Source organism: Gordionus sp. m RMFG-2023, chromosome 1, assembly GCF_954871325.1.
Source record: "Gordionus sp. m RMFG-2023 chromosome 1, tfGorSpeb1-WG-v2, whole genome shotgun sequence".
NCBI classification, from domain to species: domain Eukaryota; kingdom Metazoa; phylum Nematomorpha; class Gordioida; order Chordodea; family Parachordodidae; genus Gordionus; species Gordionus sp. m RMFG-2023.
Genome location: NC_088775.1, coordinates 104,929 through 126,093, shown reverse-complemented (window position 1 = coordinate 126,093; position 21,165 = coordinate 104,929). Strand labels below are relative to the sequence as shown.

General features: G+C 29.3%; 1 protein-coding gene across 1 annotated transcript; it reads right to left on the bottom strand.

Annotated features, from left to right (window-relative positions):
• Positions 1 to 19,118: 19,118 nt before the first annotated feature.
• On the bottom strand, positions 19,119 to 20,589 carry LOC135922417 (tetratricopeptide repeat protein 4-like). Its single transcript, XM_065456800.1, has 4 exons — positions 20,449 to 20,589; positions 20,212 to 20,404; positions 20,045 to 20,168; positions 19,119 to 20,001 (listed from the first exon to the last, which is right to left on the bottom strand). Exons 1-4 carry the CDS (start codon positions 20,560 to 20,562, stop codon positions 19,119 to 19,121), a joined length of 1,314 nt encoding a protein of 437 aa, XP_065312872.1. The 5' UTR covers positions 20,563 to 20,589.
• Between the last annotated feature and the right edge of the window lie 576 nt (positions 20,590 to 21,165).

Below are 21,165 nucleotides of genomic sequence, written 5' to 3'. Positions count from 1 at the left end.
GACAGTTAAACTTTATAATGTATCGACAACGAAGCAAATAGATATGGGCAAAAGATATATAATTATACCGCATCTTGTAAATAAAATAGGAATATATAAAGAAAACTTGCAACTAAAAAGGATTCATAAAAAAATAGAAAATGAACCAAATATAGTCAAAGATTACCTTTAAAGTATAAAAATATTTATTCCAAAAAACCTAAAAAAATATACTATAAGATGTAATTATTAGACATCTGGAAGCATATAAAGCCAAAGTATTGACAAAATATCATTGCGCAGTAACTTGGTAACAATCCTTAGTCAACACCAAGACTTGTGAGAACAGTAAACAAATCTAAGTGCTTCAAAGATTACATCATGTCTGTAGAAGAGACATTAAAAAAAGTCTCAGTATATATAGTATTTAGAATACGCAATAAATAATATTTCATTAAAAGTGCATAAACTATTAAAACAATTTTTCAAATTAATGTTTAAAGTAAGTTTGATCTATAACAATCAATTATGATTTATTATACTTCCAACGTTGTGGATATTATTCTATATTCTATTTTATTCCTATTCATTTTATTCCCTAATACCATTTTTCATATCATATCAAAATTAATTATTCTGATTTATTCTTATTGCAATTATTCTATTCGCGATAGAGTTAAAATAATATTGATAATCATTCCCATGATCAAATGATAGCGAAAACAATCAAACAAGATGATGATGACAATTTGAAGATGTTAATAACAACAAGATGGACAACAGGACACAATTAATAAACTTAAACTAGCAAACCACCTACTTGGATAAACCAATTGATTTATTACAACATATTTAAATTATTATAAAGATAGATATAAAAGTAGTCATGTATTTTTTTTAAAAAGTGATATATATATCTTGAAGCATGATTTAATAAAGGATGAGTAAATACATCCTTCTCCAACTACCAGTAACGTCGCTAGGGGGGGGGGGCGCAAAAATTTGAATAGCCCCCTGAAGCAAATTTTTTTTTAATGACTCCTTAATATCCCCTTGTACTAATTATAAATTGTTTTAATGCTCTTCTTTTATAATTCTATTGAGCGATATATAGATATAATTTTATTATTTAAAAATTAATAAGACTATATAAATTTTTATTAAATGAATACTATTTTAATTATTAGATTAGATTAATACATATAAATTATAATTTTATCTGGGTTAAAAATATATCAATAACATTAACAGTTGAATCTTAATTAAATTATTTTATTTAAATTATTATATAACCCTAGTTAAATTAATATAATCATTTATTAATTGAAAATTCGCAAATTTAATTATATTTAGCCGAGTTTAACATCACTAATCAACTATATTATTGATTTTTAAATTTAATCATGTCACGTTCTAAAATTATTTTCAAGGTTCAAGTCCAAATAAGTATAAGAGATTTATTTATAAAAAGTAAGTAGACATATAGTTTATAATCCTTTATTATATATAATTATTTATAAAATATTAGGTAAATGCCACTTTGGCAGCTTATTTGACAGTTATATAATATATTACAGTTAATATTTTTAAAATTTTACTAATCAATGCTTTTAATAATAAATATAAGTAACAATTTGCATTTAACTATTTAACGCCATCTATTTATTTAAATATTATGATTAAACATCTATTATTCATCCCCCAATGGTGTAATAAATTAGATATCTTTTCTTGTGTTTTTAGGAAAGTTATTTTTTTCTTCTTTGAAAAACAATTTGAGTTAAATTTTTAATACTAGTATATTTTTGATATTATTACATATTACTATTATTTTAAGATATAATATACCAACTAGAGGTAGTGCGACAATAATATATTAAGTTTTAATTACTTCCATCATATCACTCTGGTTCTTATTTTATAGTTATAAAATGTTTCATTTCCTATGTCATCCTTGCCGTGTAAATAACTCAAGGCTTCAATATTTAAATAATTTCTTCTAAAGATTTTTAGAGGGTTTATTTCATTAATTCTAACATAATAAATTCTGATATGGGTTACCATCGTGAGTGTCATGGCTATGACTTTAAATTGACTAGTATCTATTATTTGTGTGGCTATGTAAAAGATTATTACTATAGCTGCTGAGAGCATATGATTGCATATTTTAGATATGCAATAATGTCAACGTGTAGTCGTTTATATACCATTAAAAATGGAAGATAATCTTTTAGAAATTTAATATCTCACAATAATTTTCTCGATTACTTATCTAGCTTCCATCATTTCATCTAAGAAGAAGCTCTAACTACCATATAGTTTTATAATTTGAATTGGTCGTTTATATTCTCTTCAATAATTGTTAATTTGGTTTGGTAAGGCCTATAAATTTTTTCTTATTAGTTCATTCTATAAAACTTTGTAACAGAGAGTTATATTAGTTTCATTTTCATGACCTTTTGTCAATGTAAGTTGCTATGTGGTTTTTAAAAACCATTATCAAATGAGGCATATGTATGAATTAATTAACCTTTTTTATCATTTGTAATTCTTTAAACGCAAATTTTTTTACATCAACCATCGAAAATATTTTATACTTTAGTAAATAGATTTTGTATTAAAAAATATTATTTAAAGATATGACTTGTATTGTTTTAATTATATAATAATTGGTTTATTTTGTATGCAAAATATAATAAATGACAAAATATGAAATTCAGAATAATTGTTTAGAGTTAGCAAATTTAAAAAAAGTATAATATTAGTATAAAACCTGGCCGAAGGCCCTCAATTTTGGGGTATGGGGGGCGAAGCCCCCCATGAATTTTTTTAGTTGAGCCCCCTGAGATTTTAAAGGCTAGCGACGCTCCTGCCCACCTCACCAACTTTATATAACACCTTCTACCTAATGTCTTTTTGACATTTTCAATAATTTACTTTTATCTATATCAAAGATTCTGTGTTTTTGAAATAATCTTCTTATTCATTTCTTGATAAAAGAAAAGAAACATAGAATTTCCTATATTTTGCTTAAGAAATTTAATTATCACCGACCTTATAATTTCCTAGATTTTTGTGCTAATTTAATTGATCTTTCTATATCTCTCCGAAGTTAAATAGTTCTTATTTTAAATTTTTAAAAACTATTTAGCTGATTTAATGTTTTGTAAGTATAAAATTCAAAACGATTCGACAATATCCTGATTAGGACAAATCACTCAATCCGATATTCGCAAATCTCAATAAAACATATGATTAATCTTCAACCCGCTACTTTCAAATATGAAAGATGAATTTCAAGAAATTAAAAGTAATAAAGAATTTTGGCTCTTATATTTTATAAAATATTTTAAAGAATTAAATAAAGATAAGCAAAAGGCCTTGATAAAAGGAAATGATAAAGATGTAGCAGAAATTTGTAATTATTTAGGAGATATTTATAGCAAATTAGGTATTAAAAGATTTTATATTTGTTAAATCAGTGATTTATAGAGAGATATGAAGACGCGCTAGAAGAACATTATCAGGAATTGAAAATTAGTCAAGATTTTTCAGATATATTGGGTCAAGCTATTGCTCATAGAAGAATAGCTGAATGTTTATGTTCATTAAAAAAGTTCTCAGATTCTTATATCCATGTTGCCCAATATTTAAAAATGAGTCAAAAAGCAAAGTCTTTAATTGAGCAACAAAGAGCCCACACAACTATGGGGAGAATATTTATGCTAGAATATGAACATTTGGTGGCTACAAATGATGAATTTAAAATTGGGATAGAAAAACATATAGAATTTTTTAACAAAAAACAAGATCTTTTGGATAAAAGTGAAAATGAATCTGTCAAAGTTTTATTATATATAACTTTATAAAAATAAAACCTTAATCTATTACTAAGGCCCTTGATTATTGTTACAAATTAACTAATGTGCAAGACAAAGAAAAAAAACAAATGTTGGTTAGATCCTATCTGAATATGGGTCTTGTTAACGAACTCAAGAAAAATTATCAAAAATGTGCCACATTCCTGCAGCAAGCTTTAAAAATTGCCAAGTAATTTTTATAAAACCCCTCTAACAATTCTACCACAAAATAAAGGGTTTTCATTATAAAATATTTTAATTAGAATTCTGAGAGGATACCCTTCATGGTTTTATGAAATCTTTTTTTTTCCACATAATAAACTGGCAACAGAAGAATAAGAGAGTATTTGAATATATGCAAAATATTATTTTATTTTGAAAATAAGCTGAAACAGGCTTTTTTTGCTTGGTTTCTTAGTTTTCACTAATCCAATATTTTCTGATATTCATGCAAAATTTTAGAAAGAATGATTTTGAATTACTATCTACCAATTGAAATCATCATTATAAATGCAAAAAAATTACTATAAACAATAGAAAAAACAAGACACTTGCCAATGTGATATTTGGTGCATTATCACAAAGGATTAAATATTATTTTGTTCCTTCAAAGTTAATAATCTCATTTAAAATATAGGCAAGGCTGAATATGACTTGTTAAATATTTTGAAATCTTTTTCATGTTGCAAATAATATAAAAAAAATAAAGTAAAGATTTTTTTTTAGCTAGTCTTTCATTTAATATAAATTTTTTTTTAATTTTCAAAAAATTATTATTAAACTCCATCAAGCCTCATGATAATTTAGGCCAGGAATAACAAATAAAAATTAGTTGGTAATAATCAACTTGTTGCTGCTAACTCTTAACATTCACTGCGAGCATGTACAACTTAAATATCTTTGTTAAATTAACTGGACCTCAACTGTTAAAAATTTTCTCACCCAAACCTCCAAAAAGATCTGTTAATTGGGTTGAATCTTTAGTTATTTAACCCCTTTAAAGATGACGAATAACTTGTTTTTAACTGATAACTATCATTAATTTATTTTTGATTGTACCAGCTGCTACCCAAGTGAGCTCAAAGAAGTGTTCTCGGCCATAAAAGTTATTCCTCCTTATTAGATATATTTTGAGAATTTTTAAAAAATATTTTAATCGTATATACGTCTGCTCAGTATTATTTTTTTAGAAAATTATGTCACGTGTGATTATGTCACGAGTTCAAGACTCGTTCTTGGCCATCATTTATTACGCTCCTTGTCAATTTATTTTATTTCAATAAAACGTGTTTAATTTTATGAAAGAAACTCTTTATCATCTTTATTATTGCACTCAAAAGAAAAAACTAACCAATTTTAACCAAATTTTTTATTATTTCTATATTGATTTTACAAATTTATGTTTTCCTTTACTCATCTTCATATTATAAAAAATTAAAAATAAAATTAAAATAATCAAAAGTAAAAGTTGAAAAAGTTTAAAATATTCACAAAATCTCAAATATATATATATCTTTCCTTTAATCCTCATTTACATAGTCTATAATATTAAATAATATCCTAATTAATTCTTCTAATTTGAATAAGACATTTTTCGTTTAAAAGTATTCATCTGAATATTACGACAATTATAAATGAATAATTTTTTTTAAAAATTAAAATGTCTTTCGAAAGGCTAGAAAATTTCAAGGTTGAGTTACAGAAGATCTATTTTACCTTGTGCGATATTTATTCTAGGGATGAGGACACATCTCAATCTCTTTCACACTTGGACAAAGCTCTAAGCCTTTGCCAAAAATTGAATGACTTGGACAGTGAATTAGATGGTCTCAACAAAAAGATTGAAGTTAATCAAAATTAAGATTGAATTTTCCTTTTCTTAAAATTCTTTCTAATTAAACAATAGATCATGATAAGAACCGAAGACTTTCAAAGGGCTAAGGATGTGCTTAAACGCTGCCAAAAATTAACCATGGAATTCAAAGAAAAAATATCCACAGAAGAATCCACCAGGATATCGCGTAACCTCAAGCTAGGTTTTACTATTTTCATACTTTTTTGTTATAACTATTATGTAAGTTATCTGATAGTGGATTAATACTCGATATCTGTACAAATGATTACAATTTTTATGATATAGTAGCTTAAATAGCAGAGGACGAAAATTTTCTAAATTCCCTCTAATATTTTTTCCCCATCGTAAAATTATATATATATTTTTTTCGCAAAATATATTTAAACGACATTTTTAAAATAATTCTGTTTTTTTATAAAATTATGTTTTGTCCAGTCTTTTATCGGGAATGGGGGAAGGGTGGTGGCTTCGAGTGGATAGGGATGGATTATTAAGTAGGTATTTTTCCTTTAGATATATAGAAAAACTTTAAGATATATTTTATTTCAAAAAAAAGCCAGAAAATTATGCCACAAGTCTAATTGGTTAATTAAACGCGAAAATCGGATAAAAGAGGTTATGACATCTAAAATGGAGCTATCGGCGCCTCAGAAAGTTCTGCTAAGTATGGCCCGACAATTCGAGGAAAAGATGGCGGATTATTTATGCGAATTAGATTGCTCCGCCACGGCGTTGGCTCATTATCAGCAGGCCTTAACGATGGCCAATCGAAACGCGGAATCAAAATGTGGTAGTTTGGCGCCTTTGTATTTTTCTCTCTCCCAGACCCACTCTGATATATACGATTTCGATAAAGCGCTAGATTATGCTTTTCTAGAACTCAAATGCTACGGGCTTAGTTTCCCGATTAAAATTGACCAGAATCCTTTGGAATTTCAGGAGACTATAGAAGGTCTAGATGAAGAAATCCAAATTCCTGACAGGAGTTTCCAGACTAAAAATGTTAAATTATATAGAAAAAAGAGTAAGAATCCGTTGGAATCTGTAGAAACCTTGAAAACTCCCGACATAGAAATCGAATGTTCTCATATAAAATCGCTTGCTAAAAATGATGGCCAGGATGCAGATATGGAATCGGCACATTTCTCCGAAATACTGCAGACCATGTTCAAAATGACAGATTATAGCTTACGAGCCATCAAGCTAGCTTTGCAGGGTATTTATTTAATTTTTTTGGGGACAGAATATTTAAAATTAATATAATTTTCTGGAAATATTTATTTGATGTTTGAAATTACGAATATGCCAAAATAAAATAAAACAATTTTTTTTTCGATAAAATAAAATCTGCCAAGATCCACAAAAACTGGACATTCCCTCTTTAAGATCCGGCTTGATAATCCGGAATTCTCGAATTTTCCGACGGCTTCTCCAATTAACGCGCAGGAATCTGAGCTACGGGGAATCCAATCAACCAATGACGAAGAAGCAGGCTCTGAAGACATTGAGACGGGCGGCTGAAACACGTTTTCAAGAATGGCTGGACGCCATGTTTAATAATATATTTATATTATTTTATCCACTAAATACCGAGATAAAAATATAATTTTTGGATTCTTCTATGAGATGACCAATTATAGGGCATAAACCACTTGATTTTATTTGACAATAGGGCCATTATATGTACGTGAATAATCAAATTGATAAATTCTCTTATCATATTTGTCATTAGTTTTCTAAAATTTGTTTTTTTTTCTCACTCAATATCGAATAAATCAGTTCGTACGGCCAAAAATTAGGGATGATGGAAGAAATCGAAATTTCGTCCCTTTGCCAAAATCGCTCGAATTCTGGTAAACGACGTCAACAAAATTATAGCGCGAGCCTAATGGATGATGGGGAAGAAGTAGATGATAATTTGGAAGAAAGTTTTGAGGTTTTGAAGCAGAGTGGGAAAAGATGCCAAAAAAATCGTGAAAATGGCGATCAAAGTAGTTCTTCCTCTGCACCAGAAAGTTCTGATTCCGGTACTATATGCATTTATTCCTTAATTTTTTTTTACCCATTTATTTATTTTAGGGGATGACCAGCTTACGATCGAACCTTGCAAGAGTGACGAGACAAGTGTTTGTTATTCGTCTAAGGGAAGATCGCTCAACAAGGAAAGCAGAATTTCCCAGAAATTTGTATGCAAGCGAAACGAAAAAGGGGAAACGCTGCTGCACACCGCTTGCATCGAAGGAAATTTCAAGAAAATCAAAAAGTTAATCCAATTGGTTAGTTTATTATTTAATAACTTTTTTTATGTGATGTTTAAATTTGAAAAAGAAGAAAAATGAAAAGGAAATATTTTAAATGGAAGAAATAAACTAAGAAAAGAATAATAAACTAATCTTTGGTTTTAAGATTTTTTTCTTGCAAAGGGTTAGTCTTCAACTTAAACATCTGATACATTCGAGTTATGACTAGTTATTAATTTTTATTCCACCACCTTTGCCCATCTTTGTTTAGGTTTATAACAGATAAAAAAAATATTTAACATTTAAAAATTAATGTTAGAGTTTGTTAGAAAGATAGCAGAAATTAAAGAGAACAGAAATATATTGAAAGATAAAAAAACTACCCCAAAATATATATTCATTTTATTCTAACTTTGTTTACTTTATTTGGAATGGTTTAATTTTATTGGTGGCTTCATAAAACTCAAAAATCCTGAAATCCTTATTTCCAAACCTCCACTTTCCAATGAAATAACAAAAAGAAAGAACGATAGAAGGAAAGAAAGAAACAGTGAATCAAAACGTAATTTAAAAAAAGAAAAGAAGAAAACCAGAAAGTAAAAGTACAAAGAGTAAATAAAGTATCCTTGGTATAAAAAAAAGGAATTTTTTTAATAAGATCCGAAAGAAGAAGAGTAAAGATGTCCTCCAGTTTAAAGATAATGTCAAGAATGGAGTGAAAGAAGGCACAAATTGCCTCATGTCCTTCTACAGGAGAACCTAGATGTGTTAATTTATCAAGAGCAGTGAATTTGAAATTATGAATGTTTGGAGCGTTTGAATTCAATTGGATGAATTCGGATTTGCTCGGGTTAAGAGAGAGTCCAATGGCAGTGCCCATTTCGTGAATTATATTAACTGCTTTGTCAATTTCACTGCAGGAACCACTTAAGATTCCATCATCGATGTACCAAGCATGAAGCGATAGAGTACAAGAGAAGTTTATTGATTTTATTATGTCATTGATTCCAAAACTAAAAAGAATGAATCCTAGGAAGTCTCCTTGTTGTATATCCTCGACTGTAAGTATTTTTTCCGTGTTGAATTGTAAAGTTGGGGATTGGTAGCAACAGAAAAGGAATTTGGTGTAAGTAGGGAAATAGGAGCAAGTGGAATCTAAGAAGGTGTTGCGAAAAAGAGTGTTGTGAGCGTTGGAAAAGTTGATTTTCAGTAAAGCTTCGTTTGTTGGGTTATTTTCAAGATGAATTTTTTTTAAGTGTACTGCAGCTGCACATCCACTAGGTACGCCAACACCCAATTGGTTAGGGCTGAGGATGTGTGTTTCTTAGTGTTTGATTTCTTGAAAAAATTAATTTTGCTACCAATCTGCAATAGGTTGAACCAATGGAGATGGGCCGGATGTCCTGATTAAGTTTTTGGAGTGCGATGAGTGGCTCCAAAGAGCAAGGGGGTTATAAATCTTGGTACATCTCCTTTTAAGATTTTATGCATAAATTGGCAATTTTATTGAAACATGTGTGCAATTAAGGGAGTGGTGATGTCCTGTAATAAGATTGATCTAATCCCGTCATTCGCTGAGTCGCGATGAAAAGATAAGATTGCTTTCCTTACTTCTTCTTGTGTGAAGTCTACAGCACAATGCGTGTAAGGCTGAGGATTATTGGCGTAAGAGTTGAAGTCGGATGCTGGCCGCACCCTATTCTCTTCCCTGCTCAATTCTACTGGACATGAGTTCCTCGAGACCATTCCTTCTGTTATTCTACAACTTTCCAACAACGAACTTACCCACGCCATCGGTATTCGTCTAAATTCCTTATTCACCCACCCTTACATTTGTTCAGGTTGTAACTCTCCCGTTGACACGAATGGAAGGCATAGTTTACATTGTCGCTCCTGCAATGGTCGATTCATCAGACACATGCAATGCAATGATATCAATGACATTATAAAATCAATAAACTCCTCTTGTACCCTATCGTTTTAAGCTTGGTACATCAATGATGGAATCCTAAGTGATTCCCGCAGTGAAATTGACAAAGCAATTAAGATAATCCACGAAATGGGCACTGCCATTGGACTCTCTCGTAACCCGAGCTAATCCGAATTCATCCAATTGAATTCAAACGCTCCAAACACTCATAATTTCAAATTCACTGTTCTTGATGAATTAACACATCTAGGTATTACTGTATGTAAGAAGACATGAGGCAATTTGCACCTTCCTTCACTCCACTCTTGACATCATCTTTAATCTGAAGGACATCTTTACTCTTCTTCCTTCACTCAGGTCCTTTTTCTTATAAAAAAATTTATTTTTATACTAAGGATTCTTTATACACTCGGCTTAGCACCTATTTTAAATAACCTTCTCCACTATAAACATAAATGGAATAAAAACCTAACCGAAAAATTAATAAACCTAAGATTCAACGAATCTGGTTGGGCCCAAGCTTCGCTCCCTACCAAATCCGGTGGACTTGGCATTAGATCTCCTCATTACTTAACAATAACCTCTTTCATAACGATTAGCTTTTTGTCAAGGCAAATAACCATCGCCCATCATTCTAAAGAAGGCACTTCCTTAATTGAGGCCATAAATATTTGGAATCAATGTTGATTCATATCCCCCTACAACCCATAGACAGAAAGACTGGGATGCTATGGTAGTTGCTCGTTGCATTGAAATTCTCTTGTCTAGCATGCAATTAACTCATCGTACCCTATTCTCTTCCCTGCTCAATGGTAATGGGCATGAGTATCTCGAGACCATTCCTTCTATCAATCTTCAACTTTCCAACAATGAACTCACGCCATCGGTATTCGTCTAAATTGCTCAATCACCCCCGGATCACTCCGTATAGGAGAGGCCAATTATTGCTATGGGACTATTCATATTGACCCCCTTGCCCCAACTAACCAAGCCCTCAACATCATTGTCCAGAAGGAACAACTTAAAACTTCGACATTGTTTCATTTCAACCACACTTGCCACCTTTGGCAAACATGCCTTAGTTTCAAAAATTTAGGACCTCAAATCAGCAAACACTCAACAGAACCTCGAGAGGGGTTTTTCTTCGACAAAGGCTGGCCATAGCAATCCTTAAAGCCATTTACATCAGCTTCAATGGTAGTCTACTAGCCAAAGAGCTATCCTAGACCCTCTCCACTTCATATTTTTTTCCTCGTTTTGTACCATCCCCAGTCTTCATGTACATATTCCTTTTGTCCCATTTTAATATAGCCTATAATTATACGTTCATATATTCATTATCTGTTATTTTAAGTAATTTGAAAAACATATAAAATATGAAGAAAATAATTAAAATCTAAATATATATTTTAAAAAAAAGAGTAAATGAAATAAAAAGAAAGATACGAAAGAAAAGAAAAATATTGTTTTATATTAAACAAAGGGACACCCAGTTAACGTTAGGGACAACGCTGGATGGACCCCACTGCACGAAGCTTGCAATTTCGGGCATTCCGCCATCGTTTCGCTCCTCATAAGTGAAGGCGCTACGGTTAACGATACCGGTCCGGGCAGCTTAAACTCGGATGAATTCTCCGGTTATTAATTTTAAAATAAAATTCCTGCAATTTGGTTATTACTAATTACGAACAATCAATTATATTAATGATCACCAAATTGGGAAACAGCTAATTAGCTAGAAAATAATTAATAGGGTCACGTGTGAATGTAAATAGTTTTTATTTTTGGTGGTGTTAGGGGGTGGGGGAGCTTTAAAATGCACTATTTAATTATTCAAAATTGTATTCAGATCTATTCAAGAATACGAGTTAAATGACTTACTCTTAGTAAATTATATCAATTCGAGTAAGAAAAATATTGAATATAAATTTAATTATTGGATTTTTAAAGGAGATCCAATCAACTTACGGATAATGTTATTATTCGATTTCTATTCGTTTTGCGGAATTGGCCTGATCGAATTACATCGGAGCGCCTAATAATTTTATATTTAATCTATTCAAGGTGGGTGCGATGGTATAACTCCTCTTCACGATGCCCTCTACAGTGGAAATTTGGAGACGGCCAAAATTTTGTTACTCGAGGGTGTGGCCGATCCTTCTATTCGGGATGAAAGAGTTTTAAATTTTTTTGAGTTCGCACTTACGTCCTTCCCCTCTATCTCTCTACAGATTCCGGTTTTGATATTTAAAAAAAAATATCCGATTCCCAGAATTTAGAAAAAACAGGTGTTCCTAGATCGACTCTTAAATTTTATGTAAATGATGAAGGAGTAATATCAATAATATAATATAAAATAGTACTTGCACTTATTTTATTAGAACTCTTTTCTAGAAATTTTAAAGTAAGTTATGGTATCCGGTTTTGGTTCTTGTAAATATTTAAGAGAAGGATTTGCTTTCCGAAGGTGTTGGTTTCAGTTCCAAACCAGCAAAAATAAATAGTATATCGAAAAAAAAAATATTTCTGAAGTTTATATTTGGTCTCTGGGTAGAAAAGGTCCAATATATGATATTTTTAAATAATTAATGTAAATTGAATTTATTATCGTATATTCAGGGAAATACATCTTACGATGCCTTGATCGAATGGAGATCTGGTAACGAGGCAAATCTTTCTCGACCTGACCTAGAAGAGTGCACTCAAATGGAGACCTTACTTGCTAACATGATGAAAAAAAGTTTTCTAATCTTATTTTATCTTATCGTGTCCCAGTTATTTGTAGATATAAGAATTATTTATTTTAAATGTTGGTCATGTGACCACATTACAATAAAATGTTGGCTATATGACACCACATGACAACTAGGGCTTAGACTAAGTCCCCTTTTTTTTGAATATTCTAAAACATATACACCAAAATCAAATTTGTTTAATTGAATTTAAAGTTGTTTTTTTTATATAGTTTATTGATTTTTTAAAAAATAGTTTGATTTTTTTACTCAGGAATGATTTAAGTTTTATATTATAACTAGTGTTGTTAAACGGCTCGTTTTGAGCTGGTTTTAAAAAATGGTATAACTCAATACTTTATACAGATAATTATTAAGGAAGTCTTAAGATTTAGCTGATAGATGACACAAATATCTATTGAAATCTTTAAGCTTAGACAATTTTTCTAGCTAAGATATTGAGTTAGCCATTTTTAAAAATCGGCTTTAAATCAAGCCGTTTAACAACACCAATTATAACCCTCTTCATTTATCAACATTTTAAAATGGTTTTGAATTTTATAAAAATTACACTGGGAATTTGTTTAAAATGTATATTATAAAAAATAATAAATAAATTTTAAAAAAATTTAAGGAGGTATAAAAGTGCCTAACAGATTACCCATATCTGCGAATGCATCCAAGAACTATTCAGGACAACAGCCAAATATAATGGAAGATGGCAAACAAAGGCATTTCCAAAAACAGCTGCTTAATAGACGTCATAATCTATATGGTTTATATTATTTATTTATCTTTCTTTATATAATTTTTTTTTTGAATTTGAGTTGTGTTAATAGATGAAAAATCTGAAAATAGTCATTTTGCAAAATTTGATGAACTTAGACGAACCTTAAATTAAATGTAATTTTAAAAATGTATACTCAGATTCAAATCATAAGGAAACCCCAGACTAGTAGAGTGTTAAAAGTTGTATTTGCATCTCACCCTATTAAAAATACTATCATTTTAAATATTTTATTTAAAAGGCATTTCATATTAGACATTGAAATTAAATAGAAACAACTTAATAAAATTATGGCCCTTGTTTTTGAAATTAAATTATAGCATTGTGATTAAAAAATAAGATAAAATTAGGCCAATGTAATTAAATGTATTTATTATGTTAATTTTATCTAAGGTTGCCCTAATCTAATTGCTTATACCATTTTATTCAATAGTTTTAATGCCTAATAGTATTTCAAGGTTTATACCAGGATTCATTTCACATTTATTAATATTTTGGTGGTAAGGAAAGGTCTTCCATTCTCATTTATAAATTTTTTTCCAAATTTAAACAAAAAGATTTAAATTCGGAAAGAGGAAATGAAGTGGGAAGAACTTTGGATTCTAACTTGAAAGATGTATTCGATGAAAAGAGGAATGCCGTGAGAGAATACAAACAAGCTATAACCCAGCTAAAAAAACATCAGGTGAAAAATAACCGAAATCTAAAAAACGACAAGCCACCCAAAAACGACCCTCTTCTTATAGACGCTAGTCAGGTGGTCTCAAATTGGCTCGTTCCGGATGGCCACACATCTGATAATGAAGGTGATACCTTGAATAACGAATGTTTCGATATCGATAACTCTTGCAAAGTAAGGGGAAAGAATGTAAGACCAAAATCGACTGAATCTGAAGAAGATATCCAGAATATATATTATGATAATCAACCCACTGGCAAAAAATCTGAAAAATTAAGATCAAACGGTCGTAAAAAGCGGAGGAAAGCACCCTTTAAATTGCCTAATCTAGACGATGCGTCTTCTTCAACTTCAAGTAACATCATTCATAGTTCAGAAACAGATATCGAATCATCTATCGAACAAATAGATATAATCGTTGATAAAGGAAACGAAAAAATGGTACAAGAGGTGAATTATGATCTTCATGATTTGACAGATGCTAAACATTCTGAAAGTGAAGAGAATGAAAGCCAAAATATTAATTTTATCCATTCCAAATCAGGAAAACAAAGAAACGGGAGTGTGGAAGAACAGCTAATTTGCGATATCGAAGCTATAGAGAGGAATAAGAAGAGGCAAAAGAAGATAAATGCCGCCACTTTTATTGCAGATTCATTGCCATCGAGAGAAGATATTGTGAGATCTCCAATTTTATCCCAAACTGGACTCAATAAACGTCACAGCGGCTCATATCAAAAGTCACAATCACCTGTGATTAGTTCTACATGTCATTCCTCCACACCAGCCCATGTTATTCAAGAAGAAATCGAGGAAGTAAGACCGCTTGATGGCTATTCACGTAACATCATGAGAGTTTTCGTTAAAATGCAGGCACCACATTTAGACGAATCAATTACTCTGATGATACCTTTATCTAAGTAAAACTTTTTATAAACTTGCATAGAGGTCTACTTCTGGTTTCTATAAATTTTAAAACATATTACTTCACTTTTACTGGTTCCTAAGGTGGTATTGTAGATACTATGATTACAGATATTAATTGTAGGGAAAAAAAAATTAAATAAAGAACCATAATTATTATTTGTTATCTTCAATTTTAAATTTAATTTATTTGAAGGACAGAATTTTTTCTTAGAAATAGTTATATGTTTTTCCTTTTTTATATTATATTAAGGTTTAAAAAAAGCTAATTTTTATATCTTAATCCTTATTATCTCGGGTAATATGATTGCAAATGGGCTAAAATTTTGTTTTATAACTGGAATATAGATAACATGCCTGCAAAATTTTTATCGGAATTGAGAAGGGTCGGCCGAAAATATCCATTTTTCCCGCTCATTTGAAAATCAACATGGCATAGTATAGTTATTTTTAAATGAAATTTCCCATTGTTTCTCCTAGTTATCGTTTCCTAGATTTATACCTTTAACTCTAACATCGTCTAAGAGGTCGATTCAAGAAATATTGTTCCCAAAGGGGATTTAAAGAAAAGAAAATTATAATAAAATGGTTAAATAGTTACCCTTACGATATAAATATTTGAATCATGAAAATTTAAAAAAAAAACAAAGTGTATAATGATAATTTTTTTTGAATAAAGTTTTAGCCTATTTTGCTATGTATTTATATCATGTGTTGGAAAAAATGGATGAGTTGATTATATAAAAACCGATATTGGTAAAATTGGATCAAATCGGCCTTTATCTGCATTGGGCCTAATTTTCAAGCACGGCCCAGTCCGAAATTTTTTTTAAAAAAGTTTTCCAAGCCCTGCCCGATTTTATTTTAAATTTATTTTATACTCATAAAAGACATGTGTTCTATGGCGTCTAGTTCTATAAATAAAATAAAATATTCAATTGATAAATCTAAATATATTTAATTAAATTTCCAAGGCCCAACCCAGGCCTACTTTTGCATCTCTAATTATTATTAATTAGTCAATAAGTGGTAAGCCACTGTTATAGGTTAATTGAAAGTATTTGTACTGGTTCATCTCTGATTTAGATAACAATAATCGTGAAAAATAAAGCAAAATTGCCATAATTTGGTGTATTGCTTATTTTTTCTATTAAAATATAAATGAACACTTATAAGTTTTTTAAATTAATATCAAGTAAACTTCCAATCAAAACTATTTAATAATTTTAAAAAAATGCATGAAATTTTTTATAAATCTAATTTAGCATCAAGGGTTAACTCTGTAAAGTTTATTTAATATTTGTCATAGAGGAGGATACAAACAAAACTAATTTTTTTGCTAAAATATGCTACAATTATAAAAATTATCAAGCCAAGACGGAGATAAAACCTTTGAATGGTTAGGTCAAGAGGCTCTCAGACGGTTCGCCGCTTTAAACAGCGACGACAAAAAGACAAGAAAAATGAATAAGAATGATTCCGCTAAAATAAAGTTATGCACGGAAGATGGCGCCTTATTATTTCCTTCTGATCGAGTCTCGGATGTCCTCAACGAAAGAGAAACCGTTCTACTTCGATATTCCTCATGGAATTAAAAAAAATTCGATTATAATAACTCCGTGATGAATGTAGTTTGTTGACATATATATTATCAATCATGTGATTGATACAATTTTTTTAATTTTAAACTTTCATGTATTGCAATACTAGTTATAATTTTCTAAAAATATTACGAATAAAACCAGAATAAAGCTTACAAAAAATTGACTGCTTTAGCACTAATAAATTTAATTTGGTGTCATCGTGTGCTTAATTCTTTGAATGAATTTAATAAATTTACCATTCATAATTGTACCAATCGAATAAGAACAGAATATTTGACTTTTCGTACGAATACAAAGTCAATGACTTTTCGTTCAAAAGAATCAAACACGAATAATTCGATTCATAAACTTCTGAATAGGACTACTTTATAGTGATACTTTTATTGTTTAAAAAATATTATTAGTCAATGGGTTATTTTTACAGCTATAAAATCATTTTTTGAGTGCGTTTTTTTTAAAATTCAAAAATCTGATTTTACAGAAATGTATTACACCATGTTTGGAATACATACACTATGAATTTCACACAAATTTGCTATGAACTTTTGAACTCAATGTAAGTTTTATTAGACTTTCCATATATTTTTTATATTAATTATAAATAACTCAAAGGTAAACAGCAAAATCGCTTACAATTCATAAGATGTGGGTATTTTAAAGATGATAAGTAAATTTCAGACAAATTTGCTATGAACTTAATGTAATTTATAAGACTTTCCATATATTTTTATATAAATTATTAAAATAACTCAAAGGTAAACAGCAAAATCGCTTACAATTCATAAGATGTGGGTATTTTAAAGATGATAGAATATATTTTCGGTAGAATCCGATTTTCAAATTTATAAAAACGCGCTCAATAAATGATTTAAAGTTGGAAAAATAACACATTGACGCTAACATATATATATATAATATTGTTTAAATAAGACATTTTTAAAAAATTCAACTACACAAACACTCTGTTCATACCAATCGTTACCAATACCCTAGGCGTGTTTGGAAGTGAGGCCCTCAATTTTATTAAAATCATAAGATAAAAAATGAGATAGATCTCAGGGGACCCCAATGAAGAATTTTCGTCAGCAGATTTCCCTTGAAATTTGCCAGTCCAATTTTTTATTCACTCTTCTTTAGGGTGATATGTACTCTTTTTTTAAAATATTTTATTTTCTCTTAGTTCTTTTTTATGTTATTTTTTCATAGATATATTTTTTTTAAATTTAATTTTTTAATATATATTTTTAATTCAATTGCATATTTACCATTTTAAAATAAATTAGGAAAAACTATAATTATTTATTTTTTTCGACAACTCCAATCATAGAAGTCAAAAAGGAGCTCATTTTTATTTTATTTTAAAAACCTGGTGTCGCTCTCATTTTGCCATGGTCTGTTTTATGGCACCTTAAAGACTTTTTAACATTTTAACAAGTTAATAATATTGGCTTATCAAAACCGTGAACCCTTTTTTCTGGTGATTTAATATATTCTGTAATATAAAAATCGTTTGTTGTTTGGAAGTAAAAAAAAAATTACGAAAAACGCTCCCTGGAAAACGCTTTGATTTGGAAAAATGGCCATTGAAAAGTAGAAACCGGATACAAAAAACAAGAGGCCTTGGAATAAGGGTTTGGGGAAGAATAACATTAGACAATTTTAAAAATAAATTTTTACACTAATTGTTATTACACGAAAAACTGGAAACTTTACTAGTAATTCTCATATCTGTGATGACAGTTCTTCCGCTTGGCCCTTAAATTGTAAGTGGATTTGATCAAATTATGACTTAACCCTGATTGAATAGACCATGTACTCACTCTTTTCCTAAAGTAAAATAAATGACATTTATGAAATGTGATTGACTCATTTACTACAAAATTAATGGGGAAGTGGGTGAACAAGTAATAAAATAATTTGGGATCTGCACATACCTTATGTTTAGAAATATCGAAAGGAACATGTTATAAAATACAAAGAGTGGAGGTGGAAGATAGAAATAATTTTGAATTAAAAATTATAATTTACATATTTTATATTTGGTATCATTATTAAATAAGGAATATTTAAACCAATTATTATAGAAAACAACTTAAAAGAAAGTGGGGCTTAATGTACAACTCAAGGTACTGACAGTAGTAGCACTCATGACTGTAAAACCTTTGTCCAACATGACGATAGTTGAGATAGAACCAAATGTCATAGCACATACACCAACAGATTACCTGCTTTTATATGGGTTAAATAATTTAGGGAATAACAAGTGAAACTTCCCTCTATAAGGTGAAAACTCAAGACTATAGTTATGTAATTATATTTTTGGTCATAAACCGATTTTTTAGATGGATTGACAGATCAAATTTGAAAAAAATTAATAAAAATTAAAACGCCTTAATGTTAACAGATTTTCTCTGATACACATATAAAATAATAATAAAATATCATTATATTTCTAATTATAATCATGATTTAAATTTTATTAAAACTATCTAATGATTATAATAAATATGCAAAATTCTGTTATAATTTTAAGTTTTTTTCATTATTACTTTTGAGCTGGATGTGTCTATAGAATAATTTTTTAAATATTTTTGTGTAAAGTCCGAAGTTCTGGGTAGAATAATAAAAGTTAGTAAAGGTTCTTGTATGTACAGAATAACTTCATTTGTTTCAGGATATAAAGCTTGTCTCAAGGTTAAATCTTTGAAATTTATTTTGACCAACCTTTGTGCAAATTTATCTTCCCAGTAAATGTCCAAATTGTCTATAGTATACTCTGTCTTGGAATCCCATTGAGGATAAAGTAGTACATCATTTGTCTTCGTGGGAGGAAACATGAGTGATAGGTGATATATGAAATCATCATTTTCACAAAAATCAATGATCAAATCATATTGTTGATATTGTGGGTACACAAATGTCACAGGCCAATGCAATATATTGCTACATAAATATTTTGAGGAATTTGAATTAGCGCTATATTGTTCCAAGTATAAATATGCTTCTCCTTCTGATTTTATTAAGTCGAGGAATTCAGGTTTGATGTGGTCTGATTCACAATATGATTTAGTAATGTGATCGTTACTAGAAAAGGAGTAGTTATCAGTTATGCTTAGAGGAGACTTGAGAAATGGATAGTTAGTATCAATTTTTGTGAAATTTTCCCACAATTTGTCATCACTATAATTTGAAATTTTTGAATTTTGGTCAAATACTCTTATCTTCCTGACGAGAAACGCAGTTTTTAAACTATTTAAAATGTATACTTTCAACACCAACTTTTTTGAAACTAAATTTTTGGCATTTTGTATCTCTGACAATTTTTTTGATGTTATGGATTGTTTTTCTTGTAGAAATGCAATATCTTCTTTCGACAAATTTTCTAAGTTATCCAAACGCTCTTTACATAAACTTAATTAAACATATCAAACATTATATTTTTATATACTTTTACTTAAATGCTTTTTGATATTTTTCTAATTTGAGACTAGATAAAATTGCTTTATATAGAGGCTTTAAATAATTAGGATTTAATGATAAAGACTTCTCAGCATCCTTGAGGCAGGAACCAAAATTATCTTTGGAGATAAATTATATTATTTATATAAAGATTAAACAAACTTAATAGGTAATTAGCAGTTGCTCGATTAGAATACAAGATTGAATTGAGAACATTGTCATTATATTTTAGATTTATTGCCTTTGTATACGATTGCACAGCAGGTTCATAGTATTTTTGTTTTAAATTATGATCCCCATCTTCTTTATAATTCTGCACCAATATCGAAATATCATTATCTTCATATTTGATAGCCTATCTATTATTAGAAGAAAAATGATTTTGATAAATAAAATTACCTGTAATGCCTGAAACAATTCAGGCAATTCTTCTCCGGGTAGTATAGGTTTAGTTCTGAAAATTGGATGTTTTTCCAATTCAGTTGTCCAATTTTCTTCCGTAAATTTTTGCATTTATAATTTGAATTTGCTGGTTGTATTAAAAAGAACAAAGATGACACTCATCATAGACAGGTCACACGATGGTTTTCAAATGTGACATTATTGGATAATTATATGGGTATTATTTTGATTCGCAATAGGTTAACTAAATGCATTTCATTTTAAAATATGAGCGAATAATTTATATACTATTTTCTATGTTATTTATTAAAAAGACAAAAAAAGAATTATACATTTATTTTGCTCCTTGATCGATCGGTCCTTTAAAAACTATAATAAATTCTGGAGGCCCCTTCTTGCAAATCCTCCAAGTTTTTTTACACAAGGAAGTCCTCAAATAAAAAATAATATTTGGGAATATAAGAATTAATATAATGAGTTGGGTGATTAAAATAAATAAAATTTACGTTTAACAAAAATTATAATTTACATTATCTTTAGCCTTCTAATTTGGTTTACCCTGGAAGCGTTATAAATAAGTCATAAATGTAAAACTCTGCGTAAAATTTTACAAAAGGAGGTTTACCATTAGTTTTCATTTATAAATACTTCATCATAATTATAAAATATTCATATATACTCTACATAAGCAAAAAAATTATAAGAAATTACTTC

Excerpts from the sequence above, each read along its gene's own strand:
- LOC135922417 (XM_065456800.1), bottom strand. The coding sequence starts at position 20,562 with ATGCAAAAATTTACGGAAGAAAATTGGACAACTGAATTGGAAAAACAT. Across the intron at positions 20,405-20,448 it reads AATTGTTTCAGGCATTACAG|GCTATCAAATATGAAGATAA; the intron begins GTAATTTTATTT and ends AATAATAGATAG. Across the intron at positions 20,169-20,211 it reads AACTGCTAATTACCTATTAA|ATAATTTTGGTTCCTGCCTC; the intron begins GTTTGTTTAATC and ends TTATCTCCAAAG.